Source organism: Anguilla anguilla, chromosome 3, assembly GCF_013347855.1.
Source record: "Anguilla anguilla isolate fAngAng1 chromosome 3, fAngAng1.pri, whole genome shotgun sequence".
NCBI lineage: Eukaryota > Metazoa > Chordata > Actinopteri > Anguilliformes > Anguillidae > Anguilla > Anguilla anguilla.
In genome coordinates, this window is record NC_049203.1 from 22,916,065 (window position 1) to 22,933,593 (window position 17,529).

Below are 17,529 nucleotides of genomic sequence, written 5' to 3' on the forward strand. Positions count from 1 at the left end.
CAAAGAAAGCGCTCAAGGGACAAGTGGTCTCACTGAGAAAGGACAGAAAACCAAAATGTCAGAAATTCAGAGTTTCTGTAATGGCTTCCATCTGGGACCCGACCCCAAAGTTAATGTGGGATAATGCCTGCACGAAAGCCTTTCAGCAAACATGAAAATTGAATTTGCCTCGAGAACAAAGGCATACGGCGGGTGTGCGAGCGCCAACTGCGTCCCGCAGAGGTGTCACACGTCTCCGGTGATGTCACGCATAACTACCCTCGAAACTCAAGGTCACGAGCCAATGGGTACCTAACTCACCCCCGGGTGAAATATACATGACAATTACTGTGGAGCTGAAAGCCTGACGGCAGAGCCATCCTCTCTCTCATTGGCTCAGGTTTGCGGCTGGGTGGGACTGAACTTTCAGCCAAAACGAAACTGAATGACTGACAGATTAGTCCAGATTTATGAGAAGTAGGGTAGAAGCCACTTCCCATTTCAACTGAGTCAAACCAGGAAATTAAGTGGAAATCAATTCATGATTTGGGGAAAAAAAATGAACTTAATGTTCTATGCCAATTTTCCAATTGATTATTTGAATTTCAATACATTTCCTAAACTGAAAATGCTTGTGATATTTGTATGGATATTTTCCAATTGAATAAATGAATTTTGATGAATTTCCTCAATTCAAAAATACCCAGTGTTCTCATGAATCTAAATGGGAATTGACCTCGACCCATGAAGCGATGACTAATAAAGAAAAGTGTAGGAACCTTACAAAATTGACGTCTTGGTCTAAACGAAAACTGCAATACGTTTGAATAACTGCTTTGCCAGCTTTTGTTGTCACACAAGTGCCAGAGATTCAGGCAAAATGGAGAAAACAGATGGATTCAGACGTCTGATTCAAAGGGGCAGAGATCATAGATACAGACATCCATAGACATTCAAGAATCTCACAGGGAATTAAAACTACTATACACAACTGCAGGGCCATTTAACTTCCATGTACCAAGCATCATATTCCTATTGAGTTGGACATGCCAAAATTCTGCATGTTTCAACTGCCCAAGCTATAGAACCAAATAGTGTTTTGTTAACACTGAAGGGGAAAAAATGTGAAGTTTGTTTATGGAAAAATGAATAAAGGTCATTATAAATCAGGTAAGGGAAGAGCTTACAGCATGTATAAGGCCTCTATATCAAGTAGGAGAGCACTTAACCTTTAACTGCTGAACTAAAATCATTACTCACTTGACACATAAAGATCATAGAGCTCTGTATTGAAAGAATTGTTCATTATGAAATACATATTTAAATAATGACTGCCTTGCCTTACACAACACCAATCCAAACCAATACCAGGCAACACAGCATAGTCCCCTCCTGAACACGGGAAGAAGATTGCATCATTTACTCTAAACTGCCATATGTATTGACCAGATCTATTACTGTAATCGACCGTGGTTATAAAACTCTCAAAGCATACACCTAAAACCACCAAAATGATTGCTAGTTCTCAGTCAAATGTGATATAATTGCTAGTTACTCATATCACATTTGGCAATACAAACAGTCACATCACCATCATCAGAGAAGCAAAATTTGTCTGAAATTTTGAAAATATATTTGAAAGATCAGTATGTGTTCCACAGCTAACTGAAGAATAAGCACTGTTTAGCTGATTGAAGTTTAGAGCCTCTGGAACGCACAGAAAACAAGTATCCCGTAACTTCAACAAAGGCAAGAGCACACAGTCAGACATGATTACACACCATTCATAGCTCTGAAACCAATGAAGATTATCATGAAAACTAATCACAGAAATGTTCGGAAATCACAGAAATTTAGGAGCAGTGACTGTTACCATTGTAGAGTTAATCCATAGGCTTGCCATTTTTACACCGAGAGTATTTAACCATTGGGCTTGTTAAATAGCCTGTCAAACTTTCGTCAGCACTGCTGTTACAGTGAAATCATATGAGTAAAGGATTAGCCAGCATGGACATTGCTTATCTGGGTAAATCTCCCCAGAATGCTAGCCACAAGGGCAAGCATAGGTGTGGGACACTGAGCCAACACTCATCTGGTGTGTTGGTGTTGGTTACGATTAAATTATTGAATTCCACAAAGACTACAGAAAGTTCATATACTCTGAAAGTTCATCTACTGCTTCATAATGAATGACGAAAAATAAGTCCTGTCCACCTGAAGATAAACATGATGGCTGAATTGCAGCATGCTCTCAAACCCGTTAGTGTAGCCCCATGCTAATCCTGATTGCAGCTTGCTTTAAATACCACTTATAGGATACACAAATTGTGTACTTAATAAACCTGCTGCTGACTAGTTTTTTTTACAAGAGACTAAGGGCTATTCATTGAAGTTCACTTTACATTTCACTTTATAGACTTTATAGCTTTTAAATCTCTTCATAGCCTGCCTATTTCATCCACGTCTTTCACCATGCATCTACAACTGGCTACACAAATTATTTACATTAAAAATATATATTTTGCTGCAAAACAAAGGTTACTCTTTATATGGTGCTATTGCCTATACCTGCCCTTGGTTAAATTCAGAACTGTTCTTCCATTCATTTTGTATTTTAAAAACTATACTTGATGTTCAAACAATAGTCTACATATTTAATGTAGATTTCAGCCCATAATTAATTTAGACAACTGGTTGTGTGATACACGCATTTGTGTTGCACTGCCCCGAATGTACTCATTTGTATCATTGTAAAATGCATCATTTTTTAAGGCCAACGCTGTCATTTAAGAGAATTAGATAATGATGAAATTACAGATTTATTCAAATTATTCTATTTACTATTGTGCATAATTTCTTACCTACTATTCTGTTGATTGATAATGATTTACGCATTTTTAGGATTGCAAATCATTTCCCTAATCAGCATGTCATCACTGGAATGTGTGTGTTGGGTCCAGGCGGTATTAGCCAGGCACCTTACTGTACGTATACTGACAATTTCATAATCATGATCTGTCAAAAGCCACCAGTATTAACTATACCATTTCATGTGTGGATAGAGGTGTTTTTTGACTAAATAGAACTTACCTAATTATCTAATCATATGCTCTAATCATATTAGAGCATATGATTAATGTCAACTGAGGCAAATTTTTTTTGGTAATCACAGCAGATACAGTACATTAGTTAGGACTCAAATCTTCAAGTTATGAAAACAACATTTAGGATGTAAGACAAGGAAACATTCATTTTGTAACAGTTAATTTAGACGAGGGTTTAGCATTTATTTTTTAAGCGGATTAAGGCACTGTCTTGTTGATATGGGCACTGCTTTGAAATCACTAGAGTCTCAGATATTTCAGGAATTAAAAAAAAAAAATATCCCACTTTGAATACAGTATGAAAATATTTTCATTCTCCACTTCCGCTGTGCTTACAGCAGAACTGGTGCATTCGCCCGTTAGTTTCTCTGAACTCGCACAATGGCGGGGAAATATAAACACTGACATTCGGGGCTAGCCGGAGACTTTCAGGGGATCAGCTAGTAGGAAATGCCATCACACTGCAATCAAGACCGTCCTAAACGTAATACTCAGCAAATCCTGTGTTAGCGCAGTACTTTGGAAACCTGTGTTGATCCGCAGCTGCGGACTAAAAACTGAAGGCACGCTGCAATCAACCAGATGAGATACTTCCTTGTGTAGGTGTTTGTGTGTGCATTTGTGTACATTTGTGTGTGTGTGCGAGTGATACAGTTAAACTAATTATATTTTTATTGATGCCTCTGAATCAATCTATCTATCTATCTATCTATTCAGTTTGTCTTACTGAGATTAAAATATCTCTTGCAAAAGAGACCTGTTCAAGAGACCACAATCGCACTCATTCCTACATAAAAACAGAGCATTAAAGTGTCACAGTGTAAAATCAATGGCACAAGTAAACAGAGGGATTAAAATCATTTCCACCCCTCAGTTGCTATATTGCAGGGCCTGGCTTTGAATTCATCGACAGAAATTAGATAGTCAAGATTCAATTTGTTCAGTAACATGTTCCAAGACCACAGAGCATAATAAGCAAAAATAGTTCTTCCAATTTCAATTTGGGAATGGGGAATTTGAAAAAGCATCAATTGAATGCCAGTGTTGAAGAGGGTAATTTTCTTCTCCAACATGCCATTTCATTGATATGATTACCTTACTCCAAATGAAACAAACAGAACCAATGACACAGGCTTTGCAATGGAGACTGGATTCTCTGTCACAAGACCCACTTTAGTCTACTGAGATAACAGAGAGGGTGGGAAGAGAATGTGAATTGAAAAAAAGAACTTTAGATGTAGGCAGAACTGTAGTTTAAAACAACGGAGGCCATCGTTTTCGTCAGATTCTGTAATAAAAAAATTAGAAACTGCAGTTGGTAATTTACCCCAGTTCCTTCCTCCACCCAGCTTGCGTGACATTTATGCGTCTACGAATACTATAACCTACGTGTTTCCTGTTAGCTAAGCATATAAACTTGAATTTTTATTGATGTGAAAATGACCTTGTTCCTCTATTTTATTCAATTGCTTGATATAGCATCCTGTTTACACTATTTATGGATTTCCAGAATAATACACAACTCCTCTCATTTTCTGGAACCACTTCAGTCTACCAGCAAAACACATAATTATCCCACTCCCCTCCACAAAAAACTAAGGAAGCATACTGAGTTCCTATTTTAGAAAGAACTCAGAACAACGCAGAAAAGATGATGAATCATTTTATGGGTCACACACACACACACACACACACACACACACACACACACACACACACGCAAACACCCACACACACACACACACACACACTAGAAGAGAGAGATCATCATTTCAGAATTAGCCAAAATGCTAAGACCCAAGAGAAAACACTGTTATGCAGTGAGTAAGATCCCCCCACTGTTTCCCCTAAAGCCTGGTGAGGTATTCTGTTTGTACAGCAACTACATAGTCCTCCTGTACATTCATACCAGCTGGTCTCTGAGATTAACCTGGTGAGCCTGCATAACTGTATTAGAATTGAGTAAACACGGCAAGTCCACTAGGACTCCAATCCCATAATCTAAATTAAACAAATCCAGTGCAACAGAATCATGCACACATATGCACACACACACACAGGCATACATGCTTGCTCTCTCTCTCTCTCTCTCTCTCTCTCTCTCTCTCTCTCACACACACACACACACACACACACAAAACAGCCAGAGGAAACAGAACATGCTGCATCATTTCTCTTCCACGACAACAACCTATGAAATATTTAAGTAAGGCACTCTCTCAATGCAGCCATCCCAAAACTAAACACATTACTGAGACCGACATTCGAGGCAAAGAGAAGCGGGCCGGTGTACCTCGCAACCTCTCTTTCACAGCCTCATTCTATCTTCTTTCTGAGTGATCAATCCACTGACACTGCAGGCCTGCACTGTCATCTCTGAACTGTAAATGCATGTGAAGGCACAGGTCCAGCTGTCACACCCCGGCAGTGTAAGTCCTTATGAGCATCAATTAGCCATCTCTTAGCCAACTGCACAGCTGTCAAAAACATCCAAACATCCAGTCAGCCACGCAAAAACACAAACAAATATCTCATGTTGAGCGCTGATCTTAATGCAAAGCTACCAGATGTCCATTCATCACTTTTCTCTCTCAAAATGCAACCGACCAGATCTCTGCTGTAGGAGCGGCAACAGCAGGGGGGTGCTTCTTAAATCTGCCATAAAAGATGCAAAGATGAACTGAATTGAGCATCCATTATCATATCTGGCCAAATACATTGTCAATATTGTAGTAAGGATCACATCTACAGCAATTGTGAGATGGAAAGTCCAGTAAGAATGTATTTCAGATGTGAAATCAAAAAGACACTTGGTGAACAATACTAGTTAAGTAACGTGTACTTCAGGCAATACACACACACATATGTATATATATATATATATACATAAAAGAACAGACAGGAACAGACAACACTGTAGATAAAAAAGAAACAAAAGAAAAAATTTGTCAATATTTCTGTTGAGAATAATATTTTTTTTTTACTGTGAGTCTGTGAGTGTAACTAAAAAGACCAATACTAGTAGCAATAACTCTGCCCAGCACAGCAAAGGCAAACAAGTAAACACTGAGAAAAGAAAAGCAACTGAAAAAGCACTGCTGTAAATTGCAGACTCTGAAACAGCACAGTGGACTTTGGAAAGTCCCTCAGGCCAAAACATTGCGTGCAGCTATTGGTAAGATTATGGCTTTGCGATATAACTCTCGTGGAAGATGATGGATTCACAACTGCATGAACCCATGAAGGAGAAACAAAAATCATATCTGTGCATTTTTTGACAGACTATCTAAAGACAATTATGCATTGATGGAAATCCAAAAAAACATATATTTTATTATTTTTATCTTTTCTTTACTACTTTGAACTACAGTATGTGGAAACCACTTGATCATTTCAGTTGAAAGAATTGAAACTTAATTTTATTTGTAACTGAGAATGAATGTACATAATTATTGTAAGTATATTCATTCTTTTCAGGCACAAATACACTAGGTTTTTGTTTCTAATTTGATGTGGGCATATTACAACATGCTGTATGATATTGTTTCTAACTCATTTGTCATTGTCAAAACAACAGATAAGAAGGCCAGATCACATAAACATGCCAATAAAACACTACAGGTTGCCACTTGATGCCAATCACACAATATTTACTTTATATATTATTATTATTATTATTATTATTACAAATAAACATATATTAAAGATTCTGTATATATTTAAACATGCAACAGAAACATGTTGAGTGTTAATTCAAATGTGCTCTATTAGAGTTGAATTAACACTGGACATTCAACTGTCTACTACTACTACTAGGACTAATAATAATAATAATAATAATAATAATAATAATAACACATGGAAATTATATTTAAATGTGGATGTGCTAAAAATGGTCACTCTGACTGAAGTATAATAACTACAGTATGACCCACATGCTTTGTAAAAACTGTAGATTTTCCATATCTATGTCACAGACTGCCAAGGACATTATACCCTAGTTTTCATCAGAATGTATCCTGAAAATAACCTAAAATAACTCAAATTAATAAAAATTATTTCTTTCTTTGTTTAATCTACGTCCCTCGAGTTAATATAGATCATTCATGAAGTCACCCCACTTAGTTTGTGAAGAAAATTAATTGATTTATCTCTAATAAGTATAAGGTTGAATTTCAGGTTGAATCAGAATGTGCATTTCAGTTAAAGAAGACAATCAACCCACCATCTCATATGAATGATTCATGCTACTTCACAAAATTAATTTGTATACCAGATATAAAATAATGTATTTCAGGCTCAAATTATTGTCTCCTTAATTTACCTACGTTGAACTGTGTCCTGTTCCACAGCTTCATATATTACTGTATATATTATTTTGTAATTTATATTAATAAATCATACATTAATTATTATTAACTTGAAATTAAAACATTCCATTTAAAATTCTAAACATTTGTAGGATGATATGTAAACAGCATTAATGGTAGGGCTGGTCCATTTTCTTTGACCCCAGAATAAAGCCATCACTTCAAGTAAGAAAAAAATGAGATGCCTTTGTATTTTTCCACATGTACCACATAACACTGTTCTCTAAATAGACGAATAGTTATAGGTGCACCAGAAGAAACTAAAACTGATTTTGTATATATTTGTCTTAAAATAAAAAAAGAAAATACTAAATACTAAATTATAATACCAAAGTCACCAAAATTACTTTTATTTATTTTTCTTTCTTTCGTTTTAATGCTCATTTTAGCAAACATGGTAGCGCTATGGGTGATGTGCACTTATGATGTGCATGTTTTTTGAAACCAAAATGAAATATAATGACGTAAGTGGGTCACATGATTATAAAAATATATATTTTTAAAAACACTCTTGAAGATTGCTGACAATTTGGTGGTGAAAATAGATGGAAATTGTCAATAACCCAAAACTATTTTAGTGGTGTCTAAAGGGTTAAACTTTTCAAGCATTTGCCCCAGCATTTGCCCCAGATCTGTACACCACACCACACTCAGCTCCCATAACCATTTGGTTATCCCTTGTTTAGCATGCAGTGGAAACCTGTACTCTCTTTCTCACTTCATAAACACTCAAGTGAACCCCATGGATCCTCCTGACCACACACATACACATCACTATATCACCCAATCCCCATTCTGGGTACCTCCCTCTGATCTGGCATCAAGTGATTATGCCAGTGACCTGATGAGGTGATGAAGGAGAGTGCAATACAACCCCTAACTGTTTCAGGCTGTGTACCACAGACACTCCCCATTGATGTCCACAGATGCCAACTTTTATTGGACCTAGCTGACACCAGCTATCACTATGCAATATCTGCACGTCCCTACCACATTCTCACATGACAGGCAGTGCAATAGCATTGCTATGCTGTATAACAATACATTATTTTACATATTTTACACATTACAATGGCACAGTGCAGATATAGACCATACAGCTCTAGAGAATCCGGTTTAACGTAACTTCCATTAGCGGGTGGACTTTTTGGTGTTACGTTGCTTATCTCTATAAGCAGCACACTATACTTTTGTATTCATTTTTTTTTCTTTCAAATATCAAAATGACACACGGCCAACTGTCATTACGCTGCACAAGCTTCCCTTGTCCCCTCCTTCTCGTAGCTCGTAGCCGCCGCATGTGGAGCTGAGCAGCCACACATTGGTTTTAAGGACAGTCGCGTTCCCATATCTGTGCCAGTTAACAAAATGTTTCAAGTTTTCCAAAATCTGTAAAATTCAGCCGCTGTTAAACATTGTTTCCTCAAAATAAAGTGACTTCTGCCCTAAACAATACAAAGTTAAGAACATTAATTGGATCAATTTTAGCTAAATTATAACTTTTCACTTTTGTTTGATATAGAAAAATTATTTATTATATAAGCCTAGAGGAGGAGGTTACTGTGATAATAACAGTGAACAGTGTCTACGGGTTGCATTTTCATTCAGTTCATTCTCTGTCAGCAGTACAACTTGATGTGAGAACTGCCGTACAGATTTTACTTTCATCTTGATACACAGCCAAAGTAAAAAAAAAAAGACTCTGGGCAGCAAAATTTAATAACCTGTTTGTAGTTACAGTACAATTTAATAAACAGCAAAAACAATCCTCAGAAGTGCATTTTTTGGTGCAATCTCCCCCTTCCAACACACACGGAGTTGACCACCACAGATAAATTCTCAACTTGTGGGAAAAAACTGCATCCTTTCAATGGCTCTGGATTGCTTTACTTAGCTATAATGGTAGTTTTATAGTCATTTTAAATGCACTTCCAGACATTTTGGCTTTATAGCAACTGACAAATTCTTGAATTGTAATACGTGTTTAAAACTGCACTTGCACATAGTATATACAAACAGGAAGGGAGAGAAGGAAACGGAGAGAGGGAGAAAGAGGTTACCTTGGCAGGTGGCCCCCCGTGGTTCATGGCCGATGTCACACAGGCATTTTCCAATAGGCACAAGCCACTCCCCCTCCGTGCTGCAGTACATCCTCGGAGGCTCCGCCTCCCTGGAGTTATTGACGCAGGACCCCCGGACCTCCACCAGGGCCTGGGAGTCGGTGGGCACCGTGTCAGGGAACGTGGCCAGGTTCCTGACCGTGAACGGGCACTTCTTAAAGTACACCCGCACCGACACCAGCGCCACGCAGGCCCCCACGTCCTGGAAGGCCAGGTAGAAGCCCTTTCGGGCAATGGGCCCCACCTCCCGCACCTCGGTGTTCAGCTTGAGGATGCGGTCGCCCAGGTCCGTCTGCGTGAAGCTCTCGTCGGCCGCGATGGTGTCGATCTTGGAGAACTGGTGCTCCCAGAACTGGTCACCCTGGTCCTCCTCCGTCTCCATGTAGTAGAGGTTGAAAGTCTCCTTGCAGGTCCCCAAGACCAAGGGGATGCTGTTACAGTCCCTCAGGGTGAACTTGAGCTCCACGTAAATCTTCTGGGCGGAGTTCCGAGAGATCCAGTTGGTCCGCAGCCAGTTGTTCTGGCTGTACTCCATGACGTTGCACACCTGGAAGGTGCGGATTGGTGTGTAGTGTTCGTCCACACCGCTGATCTCTTCCCACTAGGAGCAGAAGAGAGGGAATATTCAGATATATTTAACAAGATTTACTGCATAGAGAGCAGGGACATTCAGCTCTGTCTGGGCCCATGTATATAAAGAAACAGAGAGCAGGAGTGCTGATCTAAGATCAGTTTTACCTTAATTTTAGATTGTCCTTCCTATTCTGAGATGCTTTACGTATATAGGCCCGTTGTCCCTTACCAGCTGACCAGTGTTTGAAAACATTGATTAAAGAAAATGGAGATAACAGCAATAGTGCTTCAAAAAAATAAATAAAATACAACTGTCCAACTTTTCAAATTCATTGTTACACTGTGACTAATAGGTTTCTTGAACTGTAGTTAATACATATTTTGTTCCATACAGAAAAGCCCATGTTGTGAGCAGGTAAAGTGTTAAAACCTGTGGGATCCTTCACAATTTGTCATACACAAAGGGAAATAAAAAAAAAATTAACTAAAACCATGTGCTTTCTGGAGCATTGTCAGAACAAGTGTGCGCTGCACGGACATGGTCTCTTTGGACCTGATAAGAAACACATTGGCTGAGTCAAACAGTCCCTCTTAGAGAAGCTGTTTGTTTCCAGATGTGCACACAGACTGTAAAATTGGACACTTTAGTTTAATCTTTGCCCTTAAGTTAATAAGACAGCATTGTGCTGAGAACTGGCCATTAACAGTGTGTCGATGCAAATGTACCATTTTATTAATCCTCGTCCCTTTTCCAGAGAACTGAAGTAACTGTAACAACACTTATGACAACCCACACAATGTTCCATTGGAAAGAAAAATTCAATGCCATAGAGGGGGTTCGTTTAAAATTTCAAATGAATATCAATGGTAGCAAAGTATATTTTCATTTTCACATAAAGATGCTCACCATTTTGCCATTTTAACCATGAATTGTATGGAACTAGAGCAGATTGATCAACAAAGCACACACAGCTGTGTGTAGTATCTGGTTATATTTGTTCACTTACTGGTTGGACAGTTTATTTGAATTAATCATAGCAGTAGTGTTAGCAAAAGAAAGGCAATTCAGCCATGAAAGACAATACGATACCTCAGGGTGCAGATTACCTCATGGGACACAAGCAGAGGCAAAAACTGTGTGTTGACTGTGGAAATCCGACTGATTTCCACATTGTTTTGCCTTTAAATAGAGTATTGGATGCAGAGTAAGAGTGCTACAGTAAGAGGGAATTATATTTTTTTGGGTTTTTTTTATTCCCATCATCATGAGGTTGACAGCCCCTAAATTTGATGAAAAATGTTGTGCCACTTCTTTCATTATAACCAAAGGTAACGTTTGTATACATTGTATACAAAATACATTATGAAAAATAAAGGACAAACCACCGCAGCAACAAGATTAAATGCCCTATAAATGTTAACATGATTATTCATTTACATATATTATCGTAAATATCACATCAATAACTTGTAAAATCGCCTGCAGTTTTTAAATAGAATGTGTGTGTGTGTGTGTGTGTGTGTGGGAGTGTGTGTGCTTGCGAGTGTGCATGATTGTGTGTGTGTGTTTGTGGGTGTGTGGTTTCTTTCTCTCACTTGGCAACTTAAACAATCGTTGATGAAGGCAAATGAAACCCAGGTGAGAATGTACATTATCAGCATACTGAGAATGTGTGCACATAAATCTGTTTTGCTGAAACAAATGAGGTGTTGTGCATGGGTTGTATTACAGATATTGCTCTGGAGAATGTAACAATTACTATGGGCAAACATGGCATTACTACAGCTGTCACACACTTACATAGATTTTCACTCATGGGGACCCTGGGGATATTCTTAAATAATTATCTGTAGTTTACCATTATGAATCCCACTTGATATTGTTATTGGCAAAAGGAAAACTAGGCAGGAAAAATAGGCAGGTCTTGAATTTAGTTGGCTGTACCAATCGCATAACAAGTAATTAATGCAATGGTAAATATGCACAATTTCCAAAGTTAAATAGGCTGAAAATAAAACGTGATGCCATTGGAATTGTACCGAAACAAGCCACCATATTATATAATCATCAAGCCATCATTTTACCTTTTTCTGACCATGTCAGTCAGTATAATAGTATTTTGTACTCATGAGAGTAAAACGGATGTTCTCCACTACTGTAAGTCACTCCGGATAAGTGCATCTGCCAGGTCATTGTAATGTATTGTAATATAATAGGTAAGAACTTAATTCTGTTGCCATGAAGAAAAGCGGGCAGGATACTCAAATGATTTTGTATAGCCAATTAGATTTAAGTTGAATGATCAGGTGACCAGACATAGTTGAATTTGTGGGAATTTGACCAGAACAAACACCGCTACACTTTCAAAAAGGAAAGGTAATCAGGAATTGTCTAGCAAGACAAAAGGAAGAGGCAAACAGGACAATCTGTAAATGACGGGTGTCATGTAGCAGGGCTTGTGGGCGGATACTGGACCCTCTTCACGTTATAATGTAGGCCAGTGGGTCACTTTGGCCCGCAAAACCCAGAAGTCTCTGGATGAAACTTTACTTCCTAGTCCAGTAACGGAATATCTCACATCCACATCTGTGGGTGACTTTAATTTTGTTTGAGCTATCACTTTACGGGAACAGTAAGCCCCCCGAGCAAGGAAAGGCTACATTGATGGAATTATAAAAATCAACAGTTGGTTAAAGGCTCTCGTCCAATAACACTGTATTTGTACGCTCGCTGAAAGCAGGCCAGCTGGGAAATTCTGTCAAATAATGTATTTCCTGGCAACAGTGAACTACTCAAGATCAGTTTTGGTTTCATAAAGACACATGATAAGATTACAACCAATGTCTAATTGATATTGCAAATGAATGAGATCTGTTGTAGCTTCATCACAGTGCACATACAGGCACACATTTCAGCTATGATTCCCTGTTATAACAAGCTAACGTGTTTGTTTCCCATTCTCACATTATAGACTTCATCCAGGAAAAGAGTCTATAAAACCAAAAAGACTTCTGAAATTACTGAAATACTGGTACCTGAAATTTTAAGATTATTAAAAGGAACTTTTACTTTCACCAATATTATTTCTTTATATAGTTTAGGCAAATAAGGAACATGCACATCTTTGGACAATGTACCGCTGTTTGACATAAACAGGCATTTTGTGAGTAAAAATTTCCATATTACAGCAGCTCCACAGGAAAACCAACCGCACATTTCTTAAACATGAGGTTTTTGGCAGCAACTTTAAACATTACAAAGTTCATATATATTCCCAGGGTGGCTTAAAAAGAATGAAATACAATAAAATAAATAAATAGATAAATAAATAAATAAGCCTAAAAGCCTGTATTAGCCAATAATAATTATGCTTATTTAACCGAACATGTTAATTAAGACTAATTATGAATGCGATTACAAAAGGAATCTCAGAATAATCTGAAAGTTTTCAAAAGCAAATTATTTTACTAGTTCAGGATAAAATCACAAAAAATAATAAAAACACACAGACAAAATACTGATGTCGAAATTGGTCATGCATTCCACACCATATGCCCAACACATTCACAGCATGCAACTGTACAGCCTTTTTAATGAGAAGGAAACCATAAGACATTTTCCCCACTCTGGTCTTGCAAAGTGCTAATCCCCATTTATGAGCCCCATCTGTTGAGGTTTTGATCACCATTCTGAGATGCTTGGCTCTCCTTTTCTGATGTGACTAGTCTATAGTGCCCATTGATTACAGTCAGCCTGCAAAAATAGCATGTGAGTTGTGGGTCTCTACCTAATTGCCTATTTTGTCTCACAGCATTAAATTATGGTATTCCAGACAGGGAATTTGGGAATTTCCAGGCACGTTGGCTTCCAAGAGATTATATTACTTATTTCTTATTATTTCAAACCTCACATGAAATGGAAAAAAATCTCACTCACCACCCCCTTACCACCCCCCTCTCTCTCCCTATGTCTCTCTGTCTCTCGCTCACACAATTTCAGTCCATAAAAGGTGAGGAAAGGTGACGCTACAGCTCAGTTCAATGTAGCTTCACTCTGCCAAGTCCTTAAATTCACACAATAAAACATGTCTTGATTTGTGTACCCAACATAACGTGCTCAGTGATTGGTCTGTTACTGAACTTACTGAAAAGTAGCATGCTCTGAATACATAACTCTTGTGTAAGACAGACAGACAGACAGGCACAGTCTGAGAGCACCTGACAAACTCACCCCATGTGACGGGTAGGAGATCCACCCCAGCTCCCCCTGGCTTGCTTTGGAATCAAGCAGGTTAACTGTGAGAGAGAAGGGAAGAGATAGAAGTGGTCACATTAACCTCTGTTCCCTCTGCTCTTCTTCATCCAAACCCACATTTATCCAGCTGCCGGCTATTTATTAGTCTACGCTGCTAAACAAAAGTGGAAGATTATTTGCTCAACTGCTATGACCGATCCTTTGCAACAGATTAAAAATAACAAACAAGATCAAATAAAATAAAATGCAAGTCAACTGAGGGAAATACAGCAAGGCTATTTTAGTAGCACTTCACCCTTTTAATACAGGCTTGAACTCCCTGTAATGATATCAGTGTGATAATCATAGATGGGCTTTCCAGAGGTGCAAATCTGGTATTTAATTTTTTCATTCATTCTAAGCACATGCCCTTACCTAGTGTGACTTCTACTGCTTACATTTATGAAATGTATTGATATTTTATAAATGAATATTTGTATGTGTGTAATGTGAGATATGAACTGGAATAAAGCTAACTCAAGGTCTCAAGGTTGAAACATCACTGCCCTCTCTGGGATTGGAACATACAACCTTCGGGTTGCAAGAATAGATATACAAGCCAATTGTTGCATGCCGTTGCCTAAAGTGATAGCCTCTCTTGACAGCAAGTCAAAATCAATTGTTCACAAACAATTACCATCATAGCAAAATTCAGAATTTACACTGTGTTTGTTTGCTATCCTGACATCTAATGCGAGACATTGACTACTTTGATTTTCTTAGAGTGGTACACTATGCTGATCCGGCAAAACTTTCAAGGACAAACTTTTATGTTGATTGTTTAATTGCTGAATTATAATTAGTCCAAAGCTGCAAACTTTTAAACCATTCCTTTCCATTTAAATAGTGCCTTTTCTTTTTAAATAAACCTAGGGGCTCTTGAGGGCTTGGCATTTAAGTCCTAACTTGCAGTAGCTTTGTTCTTTGTTCTCCCAAAAGGCCATAGCCGGTGTACCTTTATAGTAGCCCTTAGGAATGATAGCAGAAACACCTGAGCTGACTGCTAATTAACCTCAGGTGTGCAGGTCTGTGTGTGAGGCTGCCGCTGTCCAAGGTCCTGCAGGCCTCCTGGGCTTTGCAAGGTAACAGGAGCAGTTGTTTTAGTCCCAGGCACTCCATCTCCAGAGCATGTGGAAAGGGAAGTTTCAGTCCCTGTGACTGACTCGAAAGTCAGCAGTGTGATTGGCTCCTGTGATTTTATAGCCAGCTTTAGTTTTGTTCATAATGTGAATTTACTGTTGTACCACCAGATAATTTTATTGCTTCAGTCGCAGCTTCCAATTTGAGCGGCCCATGCATGAGACCATGATTCATCAGAAGAAGTACATGATCATTGGTTTGGATTTGAAAAGTGCATCCCTCGAGGCTGGGCAGAACTATCTCGCATCAAAGTGTCAATCTGGTCATGCTTATACCAGTTACAGGAAAGAGCAGTGGGAGAGAAGCTCTTTCTTACAATTCCAACCCCTCCCAGCAACACAGAGCCAAACATATGAATAAAATGAATAATAAATGAGAGTCATACTTCTTTTAAGCTTTTTGCCTCTTTCTGCTCGGTAATTTGGAATTCCCCATCACGCCCAGGCTGAAAAGCTCATCGCAGTCTCCGCCGTCGATTTGTGAGAGCAGAGACGAGCATGTGCTCTCCTCTGAAGCATGTGATGTCAGCTGACGCTTTTTTATCACACCGCAGTTCACAAGTCGCGCTCGCACAGACGTGCGTCAAGGGAAGACGCTTCACGTGCAGAGGGTGCCTGATTGAGAAGCGAGGGTTGCTGGTGCAAGATGAAACTCTGTCATCTCCGCTGACTGAAACCCTCTCATTGGTGGACAATGCTACAGCCACTCACACTGCAGGGCTGCCAATCACAGTCGGCACTGGCTTGGTTCCACACGCAAAGAAATGGTGCCTCAACAGGACAAGCCACCCAGCAGTCCCTTCAGCTATAATTCAACTATTTTAAGTACTTCACTGTACTGCATGTACGGAGAAATCAATAGGTTTTTATACTGCCGGTTGTAAAGGAGTTATTGTTATTATTTAGTGACTGGCAATCCTCTTTGATGGTCCTGCCGTAAGTGCAGCAGAACCGTTAAATGGTGTTTTAAATTTAGATGAGTATGCATTAAAAGTTCAACATGCAGAAGCTGAAGTTTAATCAAGTCAATCGGGTCCCATGTCAAAATGAAACAGAATGAAAAAAATGAAAAGTACAACGTCACGTCGTCTACACAAACTGCCTGAATTAGAGGCACAGAGAAGGCTGCAGTTCCAGTGAGGTTCTCAAACACAATTGAAAGTTTGATAAACACCAACCAGGTCACAAGCAGTGGAAACATTTCCACTCACTCTAAAGCTATCATTTAAACTGCAGCAATTCACCTCCACCATTGGTTGCAATTTTGGTTTCTGAGCGAGCAGAGGCCAAGTCAGCCCATCTACAGTTTGAGAGCAAACAATAAGACAGCTATATCAGGGAAGTGAATTACCCAACAGCAGCAGTGAGTGTTCACTTCTCTACTGAGGGGAATGGCATCTGGGAGATCTCGCTGATCTCCCGACACACTGCACTATAAGGCAAATAAAATTATTAATAGGAATCTGACGGCCTGCCTCTGGGACCGGAGAGCATGAGGCGAAAGCAGGTGAATCGATATGAGGAGAAACAATCATGTAAAGCCGCTACCGCGAGCAGCCGGCGGACATCGGTCTCAGTGATAAATCACAGCACCCCCCCAATGGGCGGTGCTTCGCTTTAATCAGGGAGGCTCCTCAATCAAAGGCTTCGATACCACTGGGGGAAAAAAATAAATAAATAAAATGAATAATTAAAAGAACAACAATAACAAGAAAAAAACTAGCTTACCAACAGTAAACACCAGTTCGAAAAATAAGAACACTTTCAGAAGCAATTCTGGAATTGAATACCAGCGCATGAAAATTGGACTGAACTGTGAAGCACGATTTGGACATCCAGCTTTCTCTTGCTTCATAGCATGAGACAAACTTTTTCATTTAAAAAACCCTTAGAAAGTGACTTCTTTCCCAAAAGAGAAAGCATCCCTCCTGGGTGTTTTTGATGTCTCTG

At 38.9% G+C, this 17,529-nt stretch overlaps 1 protein-coding gene across 3 annotated transcripts in view; it reads right to left on the bottom strand.

Annotated features, from left to right (window-relative positions):
* LOC118223851 (ephrin type-A receptor 3-like) overlaps nt 1-17,529 on the bottom strand; it is a 79,684-nt gene that overhangs the window by 56,101 nt on the left and 6,054 nt on the right. For all 3 annotated transcript variants that reach the window (XM_035410857.1, XM_035410856.1, XM_035410858.1), the window contains exons 2-3: nt 14,378-14,442; nt 9,514-10,174 (exon numbers count right to left, since the gene is read on the bottom strand). In XM_035410857.1, coding sequence (XP_035266748.1) covers nt 9,514-10,174; nt 14,378-14,442 — 726 coding nt within the window. The remainder of the gene's footprint in view (nt 1-9,513; nt 10,175-14,377; nt 14,443-17,529) is intronic.